We start from the raw sequence: 13,515 nt of genomic DNA, 5'->3' as shown, positions 1-13,515 counted from the left end.
AATTGCGCCCGCTTCGGTTTTAATTACACACTGAGACGGTGCACCAGGGAGCTATTAAACCTTTAAAGATGACACGGCTGCCCCCAGCCCCCCCCCATTCCCATTCTCTCTTTCCTGTTTTCTTTGGCTATCCACCTCTCTTTCTCTCTCTCCTCTGCTCCTTCCCACCGGTGAGGTAAAACGTTTATTAAGACTCCCCTAATCAGTGATAAAGGGTAATGAATTATTCTCTCCCTCCCCTTCGTTATTCTCTCTCCCCTCTTCTCCCGCCCATTCTCCTCAACACCTCTCTCTCTCTCTCTCTCTCTCTCTCTCTCTCTCTCTCTGGCCAAAGAACCGCATGGAGGAGAGCAAGGCGTTGTTCAGGACCATCATCACGTACCCCTGGTTCCAGAACTCCTCGGTCATTCTCTTCCTCAACAAGAAGGACCTGCTGGAGGAGAAGATCATGTACTCCCACCTGGTGGATTACTTCCCCGAGTACGACGGTACGTCCGGCGTCCTGAACACCCCCCCAGTCCCGCAGTTTCTCTGTTGTTCCTCTTCCTCTTCTCGAGCCCTTGGGTTCCATTGAATGCTATTTCACATTGAGCAGAAGCCTTGTGACAACGTCCAGTCTACTTTTCATTTCGCAGTGAATGTCACTCTGGCCTCCGCTGGTCTGCTGAGAGAGACAGAGTGTGAACTGGCAATATTCGCTAAATAACACTGCTTTTTTCACAGGGCTTAAAGCAGCGTTATTTAGCACATTAATTTGAGATATGTCATTACGGACGATGGGTTATGCTCAAGGTTGCCAACCAATTAGGCTGCCGACATCCAACCGATAGAACCTAGTGCCTTTCGGTGGGGAGTTAAACCCAGTGCTTTTCGACTCGGAGTTGAACCAAGTTTATTTGGCTGGGGGTCGAACGCTGCACCTATTGGCTTTGAGTTGAACCAAGTGCTCTTTGACTGGGAGTCGAACCCAGCGCCTATCGGCTGTAGTTAAATCCAGCGCCTATCAGCTGTAGTTAAATCCAGCGCCGATCGGCTGTAGTTAAACGCAGCGCCCAAAGACTGGGCGTGGAAGCCAGTGCCCTGTGGCTGGGAGTCGAACCCATTGCGACTTTAGAAGCCATGCCTGCCCTCTCTTGTTGGAAACATGGATCTGAGCGTGTGTGCATGTCTCCCCCCCCCGCCACTCAACAGGTCCGCAGCGGGACGCGCCGGCGGGGCGGGAGTTCATCCTGAAGATGTTCGTGGACCTGAACCCCGACAGCGACAAGATCATCTACTCCCACTTCACCTGCGCCACGGACACGGAGAACATCCGCTTCGTGTTCGCCGCTGTCAAGGACACCATCCTGCAGCTCAACCTGAAGGAGTACAACCTGGTGTGAGCCGGCAGGGAGGGATCGCCCAGGACGAGACAGGGACGAGAACAAGTGCACCGGGGGGGAAGATGGGCCCCCCCCACGACAACACACACTGACTGGACGCGGGGGATACGATCGAAGAAAAGGAAGAGGATTTTTCGGAACTGCAGTGAAAAACGTGACATGGTTCCCGTGGTTCTAATTTATTCGCCATTTGTTGTTGTCCCACCTCCGCTTGACCCCTAGAGGAGGGGGGTTAACCAAGCCAATGTAATGTAACTATTTAAGGTGTTGATGCTAAATGCTAAGGAGGATGGGGAGGAGAGAGACTGTAGGGCTGGGGAAGTTTAGACAGTAATTATTGTACAGAACACTATATTCATGTATGTTGTGTGTGTGGGGAGTGTGGGGGTTGGAAGTGGGGGCAGAGGGTCAGGGTGGGAGAGGCTGTCGGGTGGTCTGCCTGCTGGAGTCAGTAGGACCGATGCCTCACGCGCGGTGCTCCTTTCCTTTTCCTGCCTTCTTTGTTTATTTTTTTTTTGTACAACAAAATAAGACGTCTCGATTCTGCTCCTCATTCCTGCCGACCGCCCGTCCTGTTACTCAGTAATGCATTCCGAAGCGGCCACGCTGCGGGCATTGCTAATCCAACTGCCTAACAGAAGAAAAGAGATACTATAACGGAACGCGCTCTGACGCAGGAACGGTTGGCCGGTATCTTGATATTATAGGTATAAACTGTGATTTTTAAATTATTATTATTGTTTTTTTTGCTGTTGGTTTGATATTGATTGAAGTTTATCATTATTATTTTATTGTATTAACTTTGGGTACCGCAAGTGAAAAAAGAAAAACCTAACGCCGCCTGCAGCAAAGGATTCTGATTGGCTATCCCTCGGACGAAGGCTCGTTCGAACTGAAGCCGCGGTTTGGGGCCGAGTGTTACGTCAGCAATGGCTTGATTCGTACAGCTCAACGTGTGGAAGAAAATAACATGTCGTTCATTGGTCGCCGTGATTTTCATGGGCTTTACATGCCAAAGCACGGAAAGCATACACCTTGCGAGCAGCGATCCATGTTTTTCTGTTTTCATTTTAGGGGGCGTTAAAAAAGTGACCATTAATAATGAGAAAATATTTAGAATTATTTGTTCAAACTGTGCCACATTAATGCTTTATTATTATGGTAATATGTTGATATTGCCAATGCCATACAACTCAAGCAGCAGAGTCGACTTTTGCGCTGTTTACTATTGTAGTTAAGATAAGAAGATTAGAAAGTATTGAGAAGATAATAAGCAGGGCTAATTAAACGTGAGCAAACTGACCCACTGGCTCAACAGCAAACTGATGCTTTTTTTTTTAAGTATTCACAGCAGTCAACAATGTATTAACCCCACCCACCTACACACACGCATACACACACACACACACACACACACACACACACACACACACACACAGACACACACACTGCCTGGACTCACCCACTCTCCAGCCAATAGCCAGACTCCCACAGAGAGAGGGTCCGCTGTATATGGCACCCAGTCACATTCCAGCTGTGTCTTTCTAATTGTCTCATGGCAGCCCAGCTGTGGGACGGTTCCAGTTCACTAGCAGTGAATAGTACATTGGGTGATAGGCATAGCTACATGTTAAGAAAAGGGCAAAGTGTTAACATTTGTACCAAAGTGAGCCCTTTTTGTTTCAGTTTGGCACCGATGGCTCTGACAGGCTTACACCCAAGTGATTTTGAGTATATCGATTTTTTGTAACTATTCCCGTAAATATAAGCCTGTTATCGATATTTCATTGAGGCATAGTGATGAATGCTATAATCATTGTACATACAACTCTCTCTCTCTCTCTCTCTCTCTCTCTCTCTCTCTCTCTCTGTCTCTCGCTCTCTCTCTGTCTCTCTATATATATATAAATATAAATATACATGTGTTTATATGTATATGTATATATATATATATATATATATATATATATATATATATATAAACATATATACACATATATGGCAGCATCTTTGTTGGCTTAATAATGACTTTTTGGCAGACTGAATGTGCGGTATTGGAAATATGTATCTATGTGATTGTGAAAGGGTTTCCTTTTTTTTTAAGAGGAGAATGTACATTTTGTTTGGTTGGTGTGCTTCCCCAACAACAATGTTCACTTTTAAAAACTATAAAGACAACTATTCAAATCCAACATCGTACAAAAATTGGTATGAGCCTACAATCACTTCTTGAAACCAACAATATGAAAGCATTATATATTGTTCACTTATATGCTGAACTTCTGTACTTTCATCACTGGAGGAAACACTTTTACACCTACAGTGTATTTTGTTTACTTTATTTTACTAGTAAGTAAAACTGTTAATTATATAGGTCTACAAAGCTATCAATAAGTATTTTCTTACTCACCTCTGAGACATAATATGAATAAATGGGCCTAACGTGTCATGAAGGCGAGAACATATTTCAAACTGCTGAATTGCTTTGAGAAGCAAGACTAATTCTGGAAGATTTTTTGCCTACTGCCTACACCCCATACAGTGAGACATAAGTCAGTTGTATAACAATTAATTGTATAACATGCATTGGGCCTATCTTTCAAAAAACACCCGAGGCCAGATAAAGGCTGCAGTTTAAAGAATGTTTATTATTTTAAGCCTCTGTCAGTGAGGTGGGACGACATCCTTTCATGAATCCCCACAGTGCCACTGCCTTGTAAACTTCCTCGTTTGTGTTTTCCCAGTGGCACCGCCCTTCTAGGAAGAAATTGATAAAGTTCAGGACGGACCAGCCCTCCTCACCAAGATGCGTTCTGCAGTCAAACCTCTCCACCGGCCACAGCACATTTCTCCCTATTTTGCGCAAAGGTTTCCAGAAGGACTATAGGGTGAAGTAGATGGATCTTCAATCTGTTTTTTCTGCAAACACTGGAAGTAACGCCAAGCAGACCTAAAGATGCGCAAGGCGCACTCCGACTGAGGCAAGGGTGTGTGTGAGTGCGTGTGTGTGTGTGCGTGTGTGTGTTTGGAACGAGGGGAGCGCAGAGGAGGCGCGATTGGGTTCATCATCAAATCTCCACAGTTTTGAGGCGCACGGGAGGACGACGTTGACGGGTCGCCGGCCATTGACGTTCATAGTTCAAACATGGCCGGTTGTTGTTCATCGAATGAGGATAAGGCGAAAAAGAGAATCAATGAGGAGATTGAGAGACAGCTGCGGAGAGACAAGAAGGATTCCCGCAGGGAACTGAAACTGCTGCTGTTAGGTGAGCATCCAGGCTGACCACACCTGTGTTACCGGCAAGTGCCCCATGCCCTGTTCCAACCAAATTCCCTAGTCCATATAATCGAATACTTATGAACTGTATGATCCCTAGTAAAGAGTTACAAGGAAAGATAAAGAGCACTTGGTTCTCCATTGAAACAAATTGTATAGGTATATGCCGTACCAAAAGGGTTTTCTTTATAGTCAATGTTGTTTTGATGTGATAAGGGAATAAAACGCGGTTAAAAGCAGTTATGGTCTGTGTACCGCACACGGTTCCGTTTCATATCGCGTAAGACATTACATTTCCTTTTACGCAGGAGTTATTTTCTGCATATCTCCGGATGTGGCGCAGCGCCCACTGCGGCTCTGCTGGCCTCCAGTCGTTGTGTCTCGGTCCTCACTCAAACTTTAACAGGCGTGCACACACACAACACACGACAGCGTAGTGGAAGGATACTTGAAAACAAATATCGATTAAGATAGGAGTCTACTGCACATCTCTTTCACCACTTTGCCAGAGGAATCCACACATCGTATACACAATAGAAAACATTAAGAGTATAGTCACTTCTTTATTTGAATGTTCACGGCGTTAAAGTGCTCCTATAGAGTGATGGTGCATGCCTTTACTTGTTCTTTTTTATTTTATTATAGAAGCTATGACAACCCCCATAAGCAGTATAAATGCTAGGCCTTGCAATCCTTTAATAAATTATGGATGTTATGATAGATAATGGTCTCCATTGTTATTTATAATATATATGCTTTTGGGAGGTGGAAATAGCATCGTGGCACCTGTTCAAACATTCACCATCATCCCACAAGTAAGCCTCACCATGGATACACACACACACACACACACACACACACACACACACGCACACACACACAAAGGCCGCTAAGCCATCCCTATACCTGTTTGGTGGTGTGTGTGTGACAGGCATAACTAGCTGCTGCGGCCACATTGCATGCAAACACATGCAAATGCAGCTGCCAGCAGGCTTTAAATCAAGCTTTGCATCCCTGGTCCTCCTCGAAATGGCTTATTCTAAACACTGCCCTCCTCTCACCCCTCCATGTCCACAGCCAGCAAGGGGAGAAATAGACGCTCACATCAATTGACGATTGATGATTGATATGATTGATTATTGTATATTGGTAGAGTGATTGGTGCTCGTTTTTGATGTATCATGCTTCTTGGTTCTGGAGCTAATGGATGCCTTTGAGTTTTCATGTTGGTTGTCTTGTACAGTATGGTATCTTTTGGATTACCTAATCAAACTGGATCTGAATTAATCTGATCGGTTCTGATCTGATCTGATCTAATCCAATGTAAAAAAAAATACAATTTGTGAATTATATCTACAGACTTCACATCAAAATGATGATACATTTGGGTTTTATTGAGATCCTAATTATTTATTAATTTGAATGCATTTTTATTTATTCAACTTTGTTCAAATGATGATTACTGGAATAATCTAGATTGAATACTTGTACTGTTTCCGTTGTCATTGAATCCTTTTGGGGGAAAAGCAAGTGATGATTCCCTGGGGCCAGGTAGCTCTTTTACTCATTCAGCAGCTAGCTGTGTGTGCCACACAGGTGTGTGTACCGGGCAGGTAAAGGGACTACTGTGCAGCTAGGTGTGTGTGTGTGCAGGGAGGTTTGTGTGAACTGCGGTCTCTGTGGGTTTCATTAGGTGGGTTACAGTGTGAATTGAGTCCCCAAGGAGGGAAGAGACTGTGTGTGTGTGTGTGTGTCTGTCTGTGTGTCTGTGTGTGTGTGTGTGTGTGTGTGTGTGCACACGTGTGTGTATGTTTGTGTGTGTGTGTGCAGGTGTGTGTGCACACGTGTGTGTGTGTGTGTGTGTCTGTGTGTGTGTGTGTGTGTGTGTGTGTGTGTGTGTGCACACGTGTGTGTGTGTGTTAGTGTGTGTGTGTGTGTGTGTGTGTGTACCAAAGCCGAATGGAAGACTACTCTCAGTGGCTTTCTGCTTGTCATTTGAATTGGATTTGAATGATCTTAAACGTTACTAGACTTCTGAACAATCACGCTGAACATCATGTGTTCTATGTGTACTGCTGGGCATTGGTTTACAAATACAAGGTAACAAACATGGACTCGGAGAGGAGACACTTGGAGCATATGCTGATATTTACACAACGCCCCCCCCCCCCCAAAAAAAAATATGTTTTTGTTGATTTAGTTTGACTTGAGAGTCTAAAGAAACGCATAATACAGGCCAATCTATACTGTCTGCAGTATATGCAGTATGGTGAGACAAAATATCATAAATACCCATCGTATTATTGACCTCAACACTAGTCATGAGTGTCCTTTTTACCACATGCAATTACTCATACATCCCTTGCTTATCTTTGTGTGGCGGGGATGGGGGGGGGTAATTAAAGTGACACACCCAACCACGCACACTGAGTGACTATACTGCGGGAGCACTGGGGTGGACAACATGCATACAGACACAAAAAAGCCTCTTTCCTTGCTCCACAGCTACGTGGCCATTTTGTTGTGAGGTTGACTCACAGCTGAACCCCCCTCCCCCCCTTGTTTCGTGCTCTTCACACAGATATTGTGAAAAGTTAAGATTAAAGTAGGTAAAGAGGGATGTCATGTCATGACATATAGTGAAGGTAGTCCGATGTGCGATTTCTTACAAATTCTCAGTTGATTTCAAGGTTGATTTAGTTTGTTTAAATTTATGTATTTCTCCATTTATTGATCAGTTTACTGTTCTTAACTTAATTCTGCACTACAATGAAAATAGACAGAGAATATAGTGGCTCTATACTCATTTGACTTCCTATAGTCTTCATGAATGAAATGCGTGCTTTGATTGGCTCATTCCCTCCCTTATCCAATAAGAGTTGGTCAATGAACCTTCTTCAAGGAGACTGTGGTGATCTCTCTATGGGCAGATTTACATCCATTGGGCTGCGTTTAGAGGCTTATCTTTACCCAAAACTCCTCTCTCTTCTCTCAAGAAAACTTGACTTGTAAACAAGGTGCATTCAAATCGGCTCACCCTGTCTGGGTATCGCTCGCTAGGAGCTGAGCTCAAGTGCGACACTATGCAAAACACACAAGGAGGCGCTAAATGAGATGCTAACAACCAGATGTAGCTCACTAACACTATTATCTTTTATTTTGACGAGCAATTTTAACACATATATGTTATCACAACACAAACACTCTACTACTCTGATATACTCCAAAGGGTGTGCAGAGAAGAATGAAAAACACACAAACACACATACACACACACACATTAATAGACACACTGCATACACTTAGTCACTGCTTGTTGCTTGAAAGTACACCACTGAAAACAAACACATTTGTTTAACAAATAGCTTAGTTGACAGCTTCAGTTGGGTCATTTAACGCTGAAGAGAAAATAAATGGTTGATTGAAACGCACACTGTTTTTTATTGTCAATTCTTCACCCGAAATGTTTTAGATTTAAGCAACTATTTGTGGTATCACACATTGGTAGATACACAGAAACACACACACAATCAGGATGCAGGGATCAAGTGACAGGTTAAGGTTGGGCTGATTAAGGATGATGGATAAGAATATGGGATAACAGTGAAGAGCATTTATTTCTTCTATTCTATCCTAACCATCGAAAAATATAGTAATAGGGAGCTCTTTATGGGTAAATAAATGTTAAAGTAAGCTGCACGTATGTTGGAAGCCAACGTGTCCACTGAGTAATTCATGGAACCTCACACCTCCAAATACCTGAAAGTTGTTGTTCTTGTTTTGACCTCAAAACACTCTGCGACTACATCAGGTCTGCCCCCATGCACTCCTCTCCAACCATGGATCATTATGTTATTTTTTTCCGCCTTTTTTCCTCCTAGCATTTACAAGAGTTACCTTGCTTCTTTAACAACATTTATCGCTAGCACTTCGAGGAGGGAACTTTTAGTAAAAGCAAACATCCAGCCATGATATCATTAATAATTCATGGCTCACTTCCTGGCCCGGTACGGTCTCCCCTATCTCAGGCACAGGGGAGAGCGGCAAGAGCACCTTCATCAAGCAGATGAGGATCATCCATGGAGGGGGCTTCTCCGAGGACGACAAGAAGAGCTACGCTAAGCTGGTCTTCCAGAACATCTTCACCTCCATGCAGGCCATGGTCCGCGCCATGGAGCCGCTTGTCATAGCCTTCACCGAGGGGGACAGCCAGGTATGAAAGAAACAAACATGAGAGGCTTTAAAGGTGACATATTATACCACTAGGTGTGAATGTGATTAGCCATGAAAAGCCGTTTGAATATCTGCCACTTCTGACAGCACAAGCGGACGTGTCCACCTAGATGTATGACAGACGGATTAATGTTTGCTACGTAGCAACGTTTGCTACAGTCCACTGGGAAGGCTGGGAGGCTGATCTATCCAGCACACATCTAGGCAGATTTTCAAAATGGCTTGTAATGGCTAATCACACTCACACCTGGTGGTATAATATGTCACCTTTAAGGCCATATTTAATGCTGAATCCCCTTATGAAGCCGTGGGTCTCTATGTTACTGCTGTGGCCCACAGTGGTGGCTTGTAGTCAGTCACGTGCTCCTCTCCCAAAGAGGCCTGTGTTTCCTGCTATCAATGATGACCAGTTGAGCAGTTTTGCATGCGAGTTCATTCATTGACAACACCATCTTCACGTTGTAACGATCACCAGATGTCACTCCATTGGTTTATTTTGGTCACTTTTGACAGACTATATAGCTTGGTCAAATGTGTTTTTTATTATGGCTGCTCTATGGTGTTATCCTATCTTGTACTGGGTGTTGGCACCGCATGTTCATCGTTTATTATACTGTATGTAACCAGACATTTTCAGTTTATTACTTTTTTTGCATGCTTGACTTCCTGGTTGCAACCAAGTAACTACCAGGAACGCGGTTGGAGGATAAGGGAGGGGGTTAGCGGGCGTATTAGCTACCATAGTTCAGCATTTCCCTAACCTTTGGGCATGTTTTTTGGGGTTTGAAAATCCTTTTACAAGTTGCACAAACATCACACACTTTACTACATTTGACCTTCAAAACCTTTTTGTCAAAAGTAAAGCATTGAATTCCTACAGCAATCACCGGCAATCTCACATGCATATCAGACCGCGCCCAAGCGGGGGTTCCCTACCCCGAGGTTGTGTAACCATGCTGGAGTTGTTATTGTGTATGTGCGTTTGTGTGTTGTGTGTATCTGCAGGCCTATGCCGACTCCGTGCTGGAGGTGGAGGTGGACAAGGTGGAGGAGTTCGACCAGACTCTCTCAGTGGCCATCAAGAGTCTGTGGAAGGATGGTGGGGTGCAGGGGTGCTACGACCGGCGCAGAGAATACCAGCTCTCTGACTCCACCAAATAGTGAGCAATGAGTATTCACTGAGCAGTCCCTGGGTTCCTGCAGTGGTTCTGAGAATGTCAAAATTATGGGGGGGAAAGTATATGGATAGCTGGCCATGTATTTGAGTAGGTGTGCTTCCTTGACCTAGTTATAATCAGTAAAAACAGCAAGTTTTGTATGCTACCATGTATGCCCTTCTCTGAACTATGAATCATATATTTTGTTGTTTTTATCTTGATTGAAATAACCAATACTATTTCCTATTGTCTCTTATTATTCCCATGTTTTATAGTTATCTTGACGAGCTGGATCGCATTGCAGACCCCTCATATATACCAGACCTGCAGGACATCGTCAGAGTGAGAGTGCCCACAACTGGTATAATAGAATACCCCTTTGACATGGAGAACGTCATCTTCAGGTAGGATACAGTACCCCTACACACGCCCATAGACATACTTCTAGACACGCCCAAAGAAATGCTCTGAGGCACGCCCATAGACAAACTCTTAGATATGCACATAGACAAACTATCAAGACATGAACAGACACTCTTAGACACAGCCATAGACATACTCCTTGTTCAGACAAGCCCATATAAAACACCACTAGACAAGCCTTTAGACATGCTCAGATTAACATCCATGAACATACGCCTAGTCACAACTATAGACATAAGGCTAATAATTATTCAGAATATTTGTGAGGATCTGGCCCACGTTTGAATGTGGCTCTCGTCTCTTTAGGATGGTGGATGTGGGAGGTCAGAGATCAGAGAGGAGGAAGTGGATCCACTGCTTTGAGAACGTCACCTCCATCATCTTCCTGGTTGCGCTCAGCGAGTACGACCAGGTCCTAGCAGAGTGCGACAATGAGGTACGTGTTTGCTTCCTCATTCGCTAAGGCCAAAGAGCCTGAGCAAAGGCACGACACACATTGTGTGATTCTGACGCCATTACTCGCCCCTGGACAACATTTCTGTTTGAACGAAGACTTGACTCTCTCCTCTGACTGGACGTGCTGTCAATGGGCCAGGTTATGGGTTTTTGCCAGACGGTGCACAGGCGGTGGCAGTGGCCGAAATTTTGGCTAAGAAACATGCTGTGTTATGTAACTACCAAAAGACAAATAGGAACTTAGTTGTGAGTGGACTCGATCTTTTTTACTTTTCAAAATCTGCAGGCCTACGCCTGCAGATTTTCACAATGAGACAGGTCTGACTATTTTATACAAACTGATCAAATCTGACAAAATCTGTGAGTGCCAGAGAAATCCAGTTTAGCACCAGACAAGAGGTTTTGCCCCCAACCTTTCTCTCGCCCCCTCCTCAGAACCGCATGGAGGAGAGCAAGGCCTTGTTCAAGACCATCATCACCTACCCCTGGTTCCAGAAATCCTCAGTCATCCTCTTCCTCAACAAGACCGACATCCTCACTGAGAAGATCCAGTACTCTCATGTCGCTAACTACTTCCCTGAGTTCACAGGTGGGTCTGGGTGTGTGTGCGTGTGTGTGGGAGAAATGTTATGGCGCAGGACCTTTTTTTATGGAAATCTCGGCTTGGCAGTCCTTCCCCTCAGTAAATCTTAAGGTCATTGCATGTGGGGAGACAATGTCAGATCCTGGTATATGCTTTTGCATCACTGAATGCAATGTTGGTAACATTTGTTTTTTAAAGTGGGCCGATTATATGCAATGTTGTCTACCGGTAGATTTGTAGAAATTGACCCTATAGTGATCACCGGGATCCTATAGTGATGCCACATAAGATCTGGGTGGATGGATATTTCAAAAAAATAATTCTGAGAATGTATTTAGGGTAGAATAAAGCATTAATGTCTATCAGGTTCCTACACAAAAAAGCTAACATTTGCTTTAACAGTGAATTCATATTCTGATTTAGTCAAATGTTGTTGTTTGCAACACCAAATAGTTCCAGACATAGGTAAACAACGTCCAGGTGAGACTATAAACGAGAGGCTTATGAAAGCATCTCACCCATACATATAGAGAAATAACGAACACATTGAGAATATGATAACCTTCCCTGAACTGCAGGACCTCAGCAGGACCTGAAGGCGGCCCAGGATTTCATACTGAAGATGTACATGGACGAGAACCCCGACAAGGAGAAGACGGTGTACTCCCACTTCACCTGCGCCACCGACACGGAGAACATCCGCTTCGTGTTCGTGGTGGTTAAAGACACCATCCTGAGACACAACCTGAAGGAGTTCAACCTGGTGTGAGGATCACTCAGAGGAGGCTAGGTCGGGACGGAAATGACAGGAGATGACAAGTCGAATAGTCACACTCACATTGTTGTTGTCGGAGGAGGAATAATCTTTTCGTTATAATATGCGACCTCTTCACAATAATACTTGTCAAGACTGCATTTTTTGGGTAGAAGTAATGCATTTTCTTTTTGTTTTTAGAATCAGAACGAAATATGAATAATCCTTGTAGAGATCTACTGTAAGGAATAATTAACTTATTAATCGTCAGTCTGTGTGGACTAAATATCTACTTAAGTTATGATAATTCAAATGAAGGCCTACCGTAGGAAGGTTCAAGCCAATAGTGAAAATGGTTTTGAAGTAGCTGAATGCACTGCGCTTTATTTTATAACATGCATAAAACATGTTAAATTTCTATCTACAAATAATGTATAAAAATAATTTATAAAAATGTGAAACTCTGAAATACTTTGCTCTGTCCCGAGTTACTGTTTTCCTCCAAGTGCCTTGTTTATTCAAAACACCCCTCCATTTGATTCTGTCCTTAGACACTACCAAGTTTAGCTACGACTACTCGTACGCCTCTTAAGGATAGTTATTTTTATTTGGGAGGGTTTGTAAACTTTCCTGTTCCTGTTAAAAATAACTTGATTATAGACATGATAGTTTTTAATAAACATAGTTGTTGTAATGAAAAGCTACAGTCTGTGTTTCTATTCAAGGTGCAAACAGATAAACAAACATGCACAAACAAAAAGAAGGATTTACTTTAAACCCATTTATTATTTTCAAATGACAAAATTCTTCATTCAATACTATATTCTACATTTATGCAATTGTTTCCCTTAAAGTTGAATGACAATAAAGACATATTTAGACTTTGATTTAGTGACACTAACACCAAAAGACCGAACCAAACTATTAAAACAAGCCAGTGCATATAGCAGCCAAGGAAGATAATTGCATTAGTTATTCTGAATATTCTGTAACGGGTCCTCTTCAAAGAATTCTAGAATTGTGGTATAAAACATAAAAATCACAATATTAGAATAAGCAATTCTGTTGGATTTGTACACACATTGCATTATCCTAGATAAATATACACGGTTGATAAAATATATTAAAAAATAGCATGCATCTGTTAACATACACAGCGCAGCGATGTTTGGCAATGAGTGCTTTCTTTTTGAATTAGAAGGACATGTTTCTTTTACGATAATGTGTGCAAGATCTACTAACATACAGCG

The 13,515-nt window shown here is 43.2% G+C and overlaps 2 protein-coding genes across 2 annotated transcripts in view; both read left to right on the top strand.

Moving 5' to 3' along the window:
* Positions 1 to 1,793, top strand: part of LOC307081463 (guanine nucleotide-binding protein G(q) subunit alpha) — an 11,301-nt gene extending 9,508 nt beyond the window's left edge. The window contains exons 6-7 of the mRNA XM_079744657.1: positions 335 to 488; positions 1,192 to 1,793. Of these exons, the coding sequence (XP_079600783.1) occupies positions 335 to 488; positions 1,192 to 1,382 (345 nt within the window). The 3' untranslated portion in view covers positions 1,383 to 1,793. The remainder of the gene's footprint in view (positions 1 to 334; positions 489 to 1,191) is intronic.
* A 2,374-nt stretch (positions 1,794 to 4,167) lies between these two features.
* Positions 4,168 to 12,288, top strand: gna14a (guanine nucleotide binding protein (G protein), alpha 14a). Its single transcript, XM_079744670.1, has 7 exons — positions 4,168 to 4,648; positions 8,688 to 8,872; positions 9,898 to 10,052; positions 10,325 to 10,453; positions 10,779 to 10,908; positions 11,364 to 11,517; positions 12,090 to 12,288. Exons 1-7 carry the CDS (start codon positions 4,528 to 4,530, stop codon positions 12,278 to 12,280), a joined length of 1,065 nt encoding a protein of 354 aa, XP_079600796.1. The 5' UTR covers positions 4,168 to 4,527; the 3' UTR covers positions 12,281 to 12,288.
* The last annotated feature ends 1,227 nt before the right edge of the window (positions 12,289 to 13,515 follow it).

This window comes from Pollachius pollachius (genome assembly GCF_949987615.1).
Source record: "Pollachius pollachius genome assembly, chromosome: 1".
Classification (NCBI taxonomy): Eukaryota; Metazoa; Chordata; class Actinopteri; order Gadiformes; family Gadidae; genus Pollachius; species Pollachius pollachius.
Note: the sequence above shows the minus strand (reverse complement) of the source record. Positions and strands in the feature narration are given on the sequence as shown.

Excerpts from the sequence above, each read along its gene's own strand:
- gna14a (XM_079744670.1), top strand. The coding sequence starts at position 4,528 with ATGGCCGGTTGTTGTTCATCGAATGAGGATAAGGCGAAAAAGAGAATC. Across the intron at positions 8,873-9,897 it reads TCACCGAGGGGGACAGCCAG|GCCTATGCCGACTCCGTGCT; the intron begins GTATGAAAGAAA and ends GTGTATCTGCAG. Across the intron at positions 10,053-10,324 it reads CTCTCTGACTCCACCAAATA|TTATCTTGACGAGCTGGATC; the intron begins GTGAGCAATGAG and ends CATGTTTTATAG.